Genomic DNA, 12,349 nt, shown 5'->3' with positions numbered 1-12,349 from the left:
AGTAAACATACATATTACTATTATTGTGTCTTGTGGACAATCCGACAATTAATTCGAAGCGTCATGTGTACCAGAATTGTTCACATTGAAGGGCGGACGCGATTGTTATACTATGAAAAACCCCGTTTAATTATTTCATTCGTAATAAATATATTATAATATATGAATATTTTTATGTGTTTATCGATGTCGGCTATAGTTTGGTTGTATTTTCTAATATTTTTTCGCGGGGCGCCGCTGAAGTAATTGACGACGATAGCATAACGATGCGAGTGTTTGATCACAATATTAAAATACAATAATATAATAATTAATATTACGTATTGTTCCTATAATAATAGTATATTAATTTATTGTGCACAGCAGCTGCGCACACGATGATCCTTCACGACGGAATAATGCTTGACGATGGGTCATCGTACCAGCAAAAGATGTTCGACAGGGCGGCTGTGCTCTTACAGAAGTTTCCGTTCCGGTTCCTCAACAGAGTTTCCAGAGAGAACACCGAACGGTCCGGCAACTCACGCAAAATGGCGTTTTACTACTCGAAACGTTTCCCAAACATGTGTATGAGCTCGTCGTTCTACGACGACATAATGAACATCGCCGAAATGCACGTGAACTATTACAGTGAGTATTGTAACCTATTGTTGCGCCTAACGATTACAATTTGAATAAGTATTATTAGGTGTAATTAGATTTATTTTGTTTCCTACATTCCGAACTGTCGTTATTTACTTTGGGCAAATAGATCTATTTTAGGTACATGTTTTTTCAAAAGTCTTCATCTTATTTTTAAAAAATGATTTACATTGGGTGGGTTAAAGTATAACATATTCTTAAAATAATTAAGCCTAAATGAGTTTGCTTACAAATTTGCCATATCACCCCAACTGGCCACCCACCACGGATCTACCTATACAATATTCAAATTCCTCCCCAAACGATTACTGTAAATATTACTAGCGATGGTCTAACCAATATTATCAAATAATTTTTTTTAATAATGATATAAAAATATTTAAATTTTTTTTCTCAATTATTTCAAAAATTAAGTAGGTACTGAGAATTTTTAAATGTTGACCAAGTACCAACTAGAACCAACATTCTACCAAAAACAAGAAAAGTTTAGAAGTTGAAATTGTACAAACTCTTTCAAATACCTCCCTAAACGTCTGAAATTATTTGTGTATATAAAATAAAAATAAAATTGTAATTAATAATTTTCAAGTCCCCCCCACCAATTGAAAATTTTGCGTATACTTGTAAGTAATTGAGATTTTATGAGAATATGCTGTACTTATTATAAATGTACAAGTTACTACAACCTCAGATAAAAGTTAATAAAGTATCTGGATACTTGTCTTTTTACCTAATACTGAAAATATTAGAATAATCATCAGCTACTCTTAAAGTTTACATTATGACATAATAATACATTAATACTTTCTTATACTATGTATATTTTAGAGCTATCAATCAAATTAATTATTATTTATTGTGTGATAAAACTAGCTTATTCTCTATGTACTGATAAATTACAAACACAATTTAAATTAATTTATGTTATACCTAATGTATTAAATACACTAATAATTTATATCTAAATTAACAGAATCCCGTTGGTTTGATTTTGGTGAACTATATTCAGAGCCATCTTTCAATGAATCTACAGTTCCATGGACTAATCGTCCAGTATTACGACCAATACATACTCAAAATACTTTTGTTCATAGTGTCAATTACAATTACAATAACAATCTGAGGGATTTAACAAATAGTCATACTCTTAAAGTTCAATTACCCAATAAACTAGTCACCATTCTAGTACCAACACCTAGTTCTGTTGAATCATTTTCAGCATCTAGTTCACCATTAGATTTTGAAGATCCTATTACACCTATTAAAGTAATATCTAAAAATAATAATGATTTTAAAAAGTCACCTGAAGAGAATAATAATAAAATACATGTCATCGAGAACAATGATACTAAAAGTGACAGCATTGATTCAGATAGTTCTAGGTCTGAAACTCCTATTGATGAAAAGACTGTATCATATGCAGAAATCATCAAATATTCCAAACCTACCAAACCAAAGCAATCTGAAAAACCTGATTATGATATTATTGAAGAATCTAGAAAAGAATCTATTAAATCTAATAGAATTCCACCATCTAAAAAAATATCAATTAAGCTGCCTGATGCACCATTTTTACCAAATAACCAACATTGTGCATTTTGTAAAAACAATGGTGAAGAAGAATCAGTTTATAGAACACATTTTGTTAAAGATGAACTAGGGAATGTGAAGTGTCCATTTTTATCAAGGTACACATGTCCACATTGTAAAGCAACTGGGACTAAAGCACACACTATTAGTAGATGTCCATTAAGTAATAAAAATAGAATTAATAAATTCAATAAACAACAGTGATAAAACAGAATTCATTGTTAACATTGTTTTAATATACATATAATTTAAAATATTATTTTGTTTAATTTATTGTTTCTTTTATCTTAATAGAGCAAATTATAATTTTTAAATTAAAATAACTATATTTACTTGATATTTTTTACATTTTATTCTTTTAGATTTTGTTACAAGTATACAACTAATAATTAATAATTTAGGACAATTTTGTTCGTGTTTATTCAAGTTTATAAGATGTTATATGTTTTAAGATTTAAATGTTTATATCAGTTTATTTAAAGAATAAGTGAGATTATAAATAAAAAGACTATACAAAAGCTTTGTTATTATAAAATTTCAAATATATGATTTTTTGTTATTTTATTATTTGATATTAATTTTATATTAAGTGAAATATATAAAACAATTTTTTTAAATTAAATGTCTAACAACTATTTCTCTATTTAATGATTGTCTATATTTGTAATTTTGTATAAAATTGACCTATATTTAAATTAATTATTAATTCTTCAGGTACATTTTAGTTTTAACTCTTTAAATACTAATATAACAGTACTTATAAGTTATATTACAATAATTCAATTTATTATAAGACACAGTACATCTTTCAAACTTTTTATAGATATTAGATACTCACCTCTCTCCGCTCTATTCAATTGACAACAAGTACTTTTTTTTTTTACTAATAAACTGAATTTGAGTAAAAAAAATTATCCCAAGTATTTCAAGTTGAATAAAAAATTGAAGATTATACATAAGCACAGCACATATTGATATTTGTTAAGTTAGTGTAAATTATATATAACAATAAATATAAATACAACAAAATTAAAGTTAACAAAGTATAATGTATTTATACACTTTTTTTATCCTAAACAATACAGTTAACAATTTAATATTTTTTTAACGGTTTGTGCTTAATTACAAGTAATGACATAAACATTCAATTTTGTAACAATAAAAAAAATAACTTAAAATAAAATAACTGTCACAAAATGTACATACTGAAAAAAATATGTAAATATTACATTTTATAAAATAATTAAAACAGGTTATCGATTATAAAATAAAAGTTATGTTAACCTAAGAGAATTTAATTTATCTGGTACGATAGTACTCTTAGCTCTAGTTTTGTTATATGTTGCTGGTTTATGCGGAAGTGCATATCTCAATTTCTCCCAAAACCAACTATCTCCCCATTCAATATAAGTATTCATGGACAGATACTCTTTTAACTCGGTATCTAAATCTTGCTCTGATATTTCTTTATAAAGTATGACGATTATACGATTGCGGCGTTCGTTCAGAGCACTGGAATAAGCTGTCCTGAACTCTGTAAGACCCCAAACACTCTCCAAATAATTTTTTGATAATACAATAATAGTTCTTCGAGATTCATCAATTGAACGAGAAATTTGATTAGGAATCCATTCGCCGACTACCCAGTTTCTATAGTGAAGACAAAGTTTAAACGGTGAGCTGCCTCCTTCCAAGCCTGGTACTAAATGCTTTTCAACTAGTTCTATGTCTTTGTGTGAGAAACTAATAAATGCATCATATTTTTTATCCAGGTCGAGAGATTCTTCAGATATTGGCCATGTTATATTATGAGAGTACAGCCATATTTTGATTTTAGTCTTGTTGTTACTAAGCAACATCCATAACAAACCTAAACCAAATGCTGAACTCAAGACGGCTAAAAACATCAATACAGTGATAATCGTGGCAGTATTTAATTCTTCTTGACATACTTTTTCCTCATTCAGGTCAACTAACAGAGTTGATGATTGATTGCATGTTATATTGGCTAAATCAAAAATCTATTTGAAAAAAAAAAACAAGAATAATATACTAATAATAATATCTCATCGTTTTAAACTTTTAAAGAGCACCAGTATATGTTTCACCTTAGATGAATATTTGTGAATAAAACTGACAGTATTCTTGGCATTACAATCACATATCCATGAATTACTGCTCATTGTTAAGTTGTTTAAGTTGGGTAATATATAGGTCAAATTCTTCTCACTAATCATTGTAAGTTTATTATGTTCCAAGTGTAATTCCTAAAATAAAACTTGGATTTAAAATGTATTCATAAAAATCTAAAAAGTAATAAGACCTTAGACTTGAAAAGCTATTTTAAGAGATCCGTACATCCCCATGCATTGCCTCACCGTCCTACAAACACATAACATAAAAAATTGTACATTCCGAATAATTTATTTAACTCTGTTATGTTTAATACTAGTGTGAATTGACCTATTATCAAATGTAGAAGTAAAAATATATTCTAGAGAACCTCAAAGATTATTTTATATTTAAATTTTAATGTACAAACAATATAGTTTTAGAATTATCAAAATGCATAATTAAAATATAAATAAAAAGACCTATGAACTTCAGTGGATAATATAATAGTTCTAAATTACATAATAGGTAATTTGGCTCTCCTATTAAACATGAGTTAAATTAATTATTTAGAACATACAATTTGCTATGTTATGCATTTGTAAGAAGTGGAGACAACACATGCAGGTTACTCTGGTAACCTTTATTTTATAAGTAAAATCTTGTGTTATATTATAGTTTGTGGTGTATTATAAACAATTCTGACTTCTGAGTGAACCTAGACTTACTATAGTGTGAATAGAATTTCATAAAGCTCCATGTAACTCATACAAATAATATTAAAGACCAGGGCTAGATACTTATGGCACTAAAAAATTATGAAACATACGTTATTATATACCTTTGAAGAAATGCAAAATATGCTCTACAGAGTTTAGAAAAATGAAAACAATTAGGTATTGCAAATGCTTACAACTATAAATCTGTATTAAAAATACCATCGAGTAACTTACAATTAAAACAATATTCAATATATTATTGGTTATGTTGAAAATATTAAAACCGTTTTGATATTGACGGGTTTTTAATTTTTATTGATATAAATGATATTGATCGTTTATGGGTCGCTTTTCACAGTAATTCAATTTTCTGTTATTTTTAAAACTTTGGTGAATCGAACTGTTATAAAATTTATGAGCGAGTCATGGTGAGACTATTATCTAGGGCATCTTGGAGGCTTTTATTAATTAGAAAGAAAGTTACGAGCATTTAAAAAAAATACATTATAACTTGCTTCAAAATTCAAATATCAATAAAAGCCTCTAAAATGTCCTAGGATAATAATCTTACTTTGTAATTGTGTACAAAGTTAATCCACTCTTAATTATAAAAATAATAGAATGAAATGGATTATTGTGAACATAAAATTTGGTATGTTGTACGTTTGAAAAAGGCATATAACCGAAATATATTTATTTATAAACTATGGCAAGTTGTAAACGGGCACACGACACAGCATCAATTGGCGAGGTGAATATACAGTATACAGCGAATACTTCTGAATTTTGCCATAAAACAAGTTCATAGATTATTTTGATATCTGTTTATGTACCTCAAACAAATATACAAATACTAGAAGTCTCAAGCCTTGTTAATGACTTTGGATTTATAAAAAATGTTGTATGTTGTGTTAATTCACAGATACCTACATTATTATAGGTAAGTATTATTAACTATAAAATATAAATATAGATTTAAGTTTCTACCAATAGGAAGGTTACAGGAAAATTTTAAAGAACTGTAAAAACTATGTACTGGTTGAAATTAAATCCATTTCACTCATAATCTAAAACAGTATAAATGTAAATTAATTGTTTAATATAAAACTAGTTTCATCAACTCACCGTAAGACTTTTAGGTAACTGCGTTATGTTAATGGTATTTAAATTATTATAACCAATATTTAACTTCTTGATGTTAAAATTTTCATAGTTTGGTAACTTGGTGATGGAATTATTTCTTAAGTTCAGTTCTGTATATTTAACATTTCTGCTTGAAATTATTACTTCCGGGGCCAATATTAAATTTCTATTTGAACAATTCATCAGGGCAGATTTGTCATGAGGACGGTAAGTACACTCACACTCAATACAGTCAGTCTTGTCTACATCCTCAACAATTTTCCAGTCACATGTTAAACTTTCGATATTCACATTTGAAAATTCTGTACCCAAACCATCATTGCAAATCAATTTTTCTTCAACTTTTAAGTAATCTTCTACTATTTTTGGCATTTGCTTACGTAAAAATCTTGCAAACTCATAATTACGACAATCACAAATGAATTTATCACTGGACAGATATATTCGTCTATGATTCGGGATATTGCCTGATGGCGATTGTGCTTTAGCAAATATTTCTAAACCTGACAAATCAATTACTTCTAATGGATTATTGTTGAGATTAGTTTCTAAAATTTGAATTATATTATTCATATCTTGTATTCTGAGTACAGTGAAGTTGTTACTTGATAGATTAATATTAATTAACCTATTCAAATATAACCAACCAGAATCAATAAAATTTATGAAATTGTTTGATAAATCAATAGTTTCAACTGCATTCAAATAATAAAATGAGAATATTACATTTGAGGTCAAGTTACTTATTTTATTATAAGCCAGTTTTAATGTTTTTAATTTCGGGAAATGTAATGCTTCCCGTTTAATATTTGTTATCTTATTTCTTTCCAAATTGAGGTACTTCAAGTTTGTTAAGTGCTTTAAACTGTTTTCATTAATTTGGATTATTAAATTATTGGATAAATCTAAGGTTTCTAGATTTATTAATGATTTCAGTAATTCTTCATTGATATTTTCAATTTGATTTTTAGATAAATCTAACAATTTTAATTTCCCAGCATCCCGAAAAAACATAACTGGTAGTTCATTCAAACGATTTGAAGCTAATGATAAATTTGTAATATTTTGTGAATCCCAAATCATATTTTCGGGTACCTTTTCTATGTTTAAAGACGTGAGATAAACATAAAGTAATCCGTCTAAATTTGTTAAAAATCTTTGAGGTATAGTGGTAAAGTTACCAGAGTTGAATCTGATTGACACTAAAGAAGTGTTTTTAAATGTTTGGTCAGGCATTGTTACTAAAACATTTTTGTTTAATGATAAATTAAGAAGTTGTTTAAGACGTCCAACAGTTAAATAAGTAATTCTGTTGTTGGCTACATCCAAATTATTCAGACTCTGAGAATTTAGGTCCAAAGATGTTAAATAATTTGTGTCCAAATTCAAATGTTTTAATGGAATACCATAAAATAGATCACTATTTATTTTGGTTATCTTATTATCTCCTAAATCTAATATTTGTAAAAGAGTAAGTGGTTTGAACACTCCTGCAGGTATATCTTCTATGTAGTTTTCTCTAAGAAATAATTTTGTTAAACGAGGTGTTCCTTCAAACGATTCATTGGTTAATATTAATTTGGTAAGAGTAATATCTAACATCTCCACGCTCTCCAAATTTGACAAGTAAGTATTTTTTAGACTACCATTAAGTCTCATGGCAACTAGTTTCAAACTTTGAACCTTATTAATGCCAAGTGTTGAGATGGTTTGATTAATACCTGTATCGGATAGTAGGCATTTTGCGTAATGTAACTTATTAATATAAATTTTACCAAGATTCTGTTCCCATTGTGTTTGATCTGAATTACATTCAATTTTAATTATGGATTCCATCAAATTGAATTCCAAAGTTGACAACCCACAATTTACTTCTATTTCTTCATCATTAATATCATGCTTACATGAGCATTTATCAATATTTTTTATACTTCTGCACGTCAAATTTGATAATACTTGACCAAGAAGTACTTGGAGTATAATTATGTGCATTAACCAGTTCATCCTGAAAAAATAAACATTTTTGCTATAAAATTATAAATAAAATTTTAGGTGACTATTGTGAATTTGTAATTAACAAATTAATATGAATTTAAATCATCCAAAGTAAAAACGAGTAAAAATATCCAATGAAGTTTATAAAAAAAATTCTAATTCACATTGATATATTTTTTTATCAGGATTATTGATTATTTATAATAAATAAGTACAATATACGATTCAGTATGTTATAATAGCAAGTACACCATTTGGTTTCAATTATGTATAAATTGTACATAAATCAAAGGTTGTTTTTTTTATAAATCATTTAGATAACGCTACGGATAACAGAAGTTATATATTATTATTTTCTTATCAACACACTGTTAAATAATATATTTTAAATATAATAGTAATTAAAAATTAGGGACAAACACCATGAAGTTGTATCGCTTATTATATTATATACAATGCTGTATATAGCCGCAAATTGGAACAAATGGTTATGTTATTCTCATAGATTTTTCTTATTAATTTTAAATGGTTATTCTATAGCAGATATGTTAAACTTAAAGTAATTACTGGGCCAAATGTATTGAAAAAAAAAATTGCAGGTAGGTATACCTACAATTTTTTTATTATATTCATTATTTACAATACTATATAAATAGAATACTTCTTTAATTACAGTTTATCAGAAGATAAGACAGAAAAGTAACATGATACATGTATACCTCTCACTAACATAACTGTGACACAAAATGAAATTTGTACAATTTTTTTTAAAATTAATTGTTCATTAATATTGCTATTTGCAAGCCATAAAAAAATGAGCCATGTATTTCACAAGCCCGTTCTATAGTATGTATACGTATTTACATAAACTATACATCCTAATTACAGTTACAAACATTAAAAAGGTTACTTTGATATTAGGATTTAAAAAAAATCAATTTCATTATTAATAGTTCAGGACTACAAAAGTAATTTAAAAGATAATCAAATTTAATATAATTGCGTATCAGCAAATTCTATGTTTTTACAATCTTGTTATAAACATACCAGGGTTCGAAGTACTAGGTCCAACTCAACCCACTGGGTTTTAATGGGTCGGGATTAGTTATAAAACCCAACAAACTGTATTTTTATTACTTTTTAGTAACATATAAAAACAAATTTAACAAAATAAAAAATAACAATATTAACTTTTATAAAATAGGTAGGTACATGTTATTTTACTTTTAAACAGCAACTTGCTATATATTTGTATAGGTTAGGTTTGTAAGGAACTACCCTAATAAAAAAGTTTCAGGAACAGCATTCATTTGCAAATTATTAAAACCTATTAAAATTTGAAACCCATTATTACCCATTCAAACCCATCTGGGTAGGATTTTTTTTAAAAACCTGTGGTTTTTTTGAATCCTGCAACATACAGAGAAAAAAAAAACATGACGTACAGTGCATATACTGAATATAGATAGAGGGCATTGTATAGTAAATAGTAATAGGTACATGCAATTATATTATAATAAGAGTTATATTAATATATTTACCTATAGTACATTTTTGTAAATAACTATATATTATCTACCTACTGTTAAAATACCAAAAAAAAATACATATATTTACACAAATCAACGATCAACTTGCACCACCCTGGAATGAATTATCTAAAAAGAAAACTATACACATAAAAATAATCCTGGGGAAGGAAAGAAGGAAGTTACCCCTTGACATTGTATAGTGGGAGAAAAGTTACTGTTTTTCTCTCCTGTATTAAGTTTTAATTCATTGGATACAATATTTATGTTTTTCTTAAAGCATTATCCTTGGTTTAGAATTTTTATCTGTGTGCGTTTTATGTAATTTCTGATTTGTTATTAAATTATTTATATTGTAATAGGGACCCTTTTGGTCATTACAATAAGAATAGATAGGTATCTAGTATCTACATATATAGTTCTTATTTGATATATTTTCACCAATTTAACAATTCTATAAAATTTCAAGGACTGCTATAGACAGTACCTATATTATAATGAGTTAACATGTATAAACTATAAATATATTATTGTAAAATTATTTGAAAATGAAGGAGGGTGTAAAAAATAAAAATATATTATTTCTCCCAACCCCTAAAAATTTAGTTAACGTAAACTAAATTCACATTTTACAAGACGAAAAATCAACAAAAATATAACGATTGTGGTTGCGACTTGCGGTCGTCTCTCGCACGCGCGTCTGCACGAGGACCTCCAGAAACCCGCTACAACAAGAAATAATTTAGTATTTGCTAATTAACATATTGGGTAATAGCTGATATCAACACAATAATCAGAGGTAATCGTCGGGAAAACTTACTTAATAGCAGGCTGTGGTACGCAATGTGGTATTCGCAGTGCTTCAACGAACTCTATGTGGGCATCGCCGTCGATGGAACGACTGTGGCGCACTCATCCCTAAGACGACTGCGGAGGTTCTGGTGCGAAGATGATCCTCCGACTAGACCTGCCTAGTTCCGGGGACAATGAGATGCGTGGCGGCTGAAGCGGAAACGTCATCTGTCTGTTTTACACCGCACAGACGTCGTAAATCGTAATAATATCACAGCCATAAGTTTGATATACGTAAATGCGACGTAAGTAGTCGAAAAGACTGAAGACTGGAAGGATCAGACGCGCGTTAGTCAGACAATTGCGAACGAAACACAACACGACGACGCGGCTTGGTGGATATCAGTATTCGGTAGACTATAATTTAACGATTAGCGACCATAAAAATTAAGTTAATTAGCGAAGTCGAATTGTCATAATAACTCGCAAGTATTTACACAAAACTGGCGATATTGTGTTAGATTTTACCGTCGGGACGACACGATTTTACACGATCGCGGACAGTGTGCGGCACTGTTATATGCACTACACTACAACAGGTACGTGTGCACGACTAGAAGTCACTAGTGACTACGCGTGAAATATTTCGTCAATCGTGAATCGTCGCTATTCCACTATTCCGCGCTTATAGGTAGGTAGGTAGGTAGGTAATATAATATTATTCAGTCGTCACTCGTCGCCGTCGTCGGCACTCGGCTGTTGTAGTGGTGGAAATTTAAAAACCGAGTACGCGAGGCCTTTCGCGCGCGCTGCTGCGAATCTGCGATGGAGCGATCCCCTCTGAAGCACAACCGGTTTCGACCGTAAATATAACAGCACCAGGCGATAATAGTTATTAGTTTTAGTCACAACAAGCGCCCCGTGCTTGTATAATGGTCGTATCGCGGTGTAAGATCGTAGGATTGCAACAATATTATAATATTATTATTATTATTATTATTATTACTGCACGCGCGATTACGCCACCGAGTGAGAACGTGGCGGACCGTCCAGACACACGACCACAAAAACACAATGTGAATTCGTAATTCGTATAATGGCGATGAAAATATACAACATTTATCGCGTCCGGTTCAGTGGGAGAAAGCCAAACGCTCGTAATCTGCGCGTAAAATGCTTTCCGCCGTCGGTCGTTTTTTCAATGTTTATTCGATAAGAAACTATATTATTGTGTAATGAGTATAATATGATACTATATTAAGCACTGTCCGGTACACGTCTCAATAACATACATAATTTATTATTATGAAAAATAATATTATAATATATTAATATGTGATATATTGATATCATTACCATGTATCATTATTTATTATAATTTATGATTTATGACTTATGAGTGACGGCCGACGATTTTTAGGTTATAACCAATTACTGTAAGATACAACCATGAACATGGATACAACGTACAATGATACATAATATTAAAATACATTACATATTATAATTTGGCTTATTTTTTTTTCTGGGAATAATATACATTTTATTAATTATGTATGAGCTCCGCGTTGCAACATTTATTGGCGACAAATGGCAATATTCCCACTCACCGCCACTCGGTCGCGAACCATTATCCAACCCCAATTCTTCATGTTCTCTCTGTCCTCTAATATTTATATAACATAATATTTACCTAATCGTACAAATTTATGACTGTATACGACTTCGGGATCGCTGCATACATGCATTAGCCTCGCTTTCAGAATTCTCGAAATGATAAAAATTAAAAATAATAAAGCTCTCAATCAACCCATGGGGTGTATGGGG

General features: G+C 29.1%; 2 protein-coding genes across 4 annotated transcripts; one reads left to right on the top strand and one right to left on the bottom strand.

The window, feature by feature from the left end:
• The first annotated feature begins 24 nt into the window (after positions 1 to 24).
• Positions 25 to 3,114, top strand: LOC132942086 (uncharacterized). Of its 3 annotated transcripts, none has more exons than XM_061010392.1 (3): positions 25 to 268; positions 367 to 630; positions 1,616 to 3,114. In XM_061010392.1, the coding sequence occupies exons 2-3, from the start codon at positions 378 to 380 to the stop codon at positions 2,434 to 2,436; spliced, it is 1,074 nt and encodes a 357-aa protein (XP_060866375.1). In that variant the 5' UTR covers positions 25 to 268; positions 367 to 377; the 3' UTR covers positions 2,437 to 3,114. The 3 variants fall into 3 exon arrangements, with proteins under 3 accessions (XP_060866375.1, XP_060866374.1, XP_060866373.1); XM_061010391.1 differs by having other exon boundaries at positions 364 to 630; XM_061010390.1 differs by having other exon boundaries at positions 25 to 630.
• Positions 3,115 to 3,261: 147 nt separating this feature from the next.
• On the bottom strand, positions 3,262 to 11,624 carry LOC132942085 (protein toll-like). The gene is made up of 4 exons (XM_061010389.1): positions 10,551 to 11,624; positions 6,189 to 8,211; positions 4,341 to 4,499; positions 3,262 to 4,253 (listed from the first exon to the last, which is right to left on the bottom strand). The coding sequence occupies exons 2-4, from the start codon at positions 8,208 to 8,210 to the stop codon at positions 3,507 to 3,509; spliced, it is 2,928 nt and encodes a 975-aa protein (XP_060866372.1). The 5' UTR covers position 8,211; positions 10,551 to 11,624; the 3' UTR covers positions 3,262 to 3,506.
• Positions 11,625 to 12,349: the final 725 nt, after the last annotated feature.

Source organism: Metopolophium dirhodum, chromosome 3, assembly GCF_019925205.1.
Source record: "Metopolophium dirhodum isolate CAU chromosome 3, ASM1992520v1, whole genome shotgun sequence".
NCBI classification, from domain to species: domain Eukaryota; kingdom Metazoa; phylum Arthropoda; class Insecta; order Hemiptera; family Aphididae; genus Metopolophium; species Metopolophium dirhodum.
Note: the sequence above shows the minus strand (reverse complement) of the source record. Positions and strands in the feature narration are given on the sequence as shown.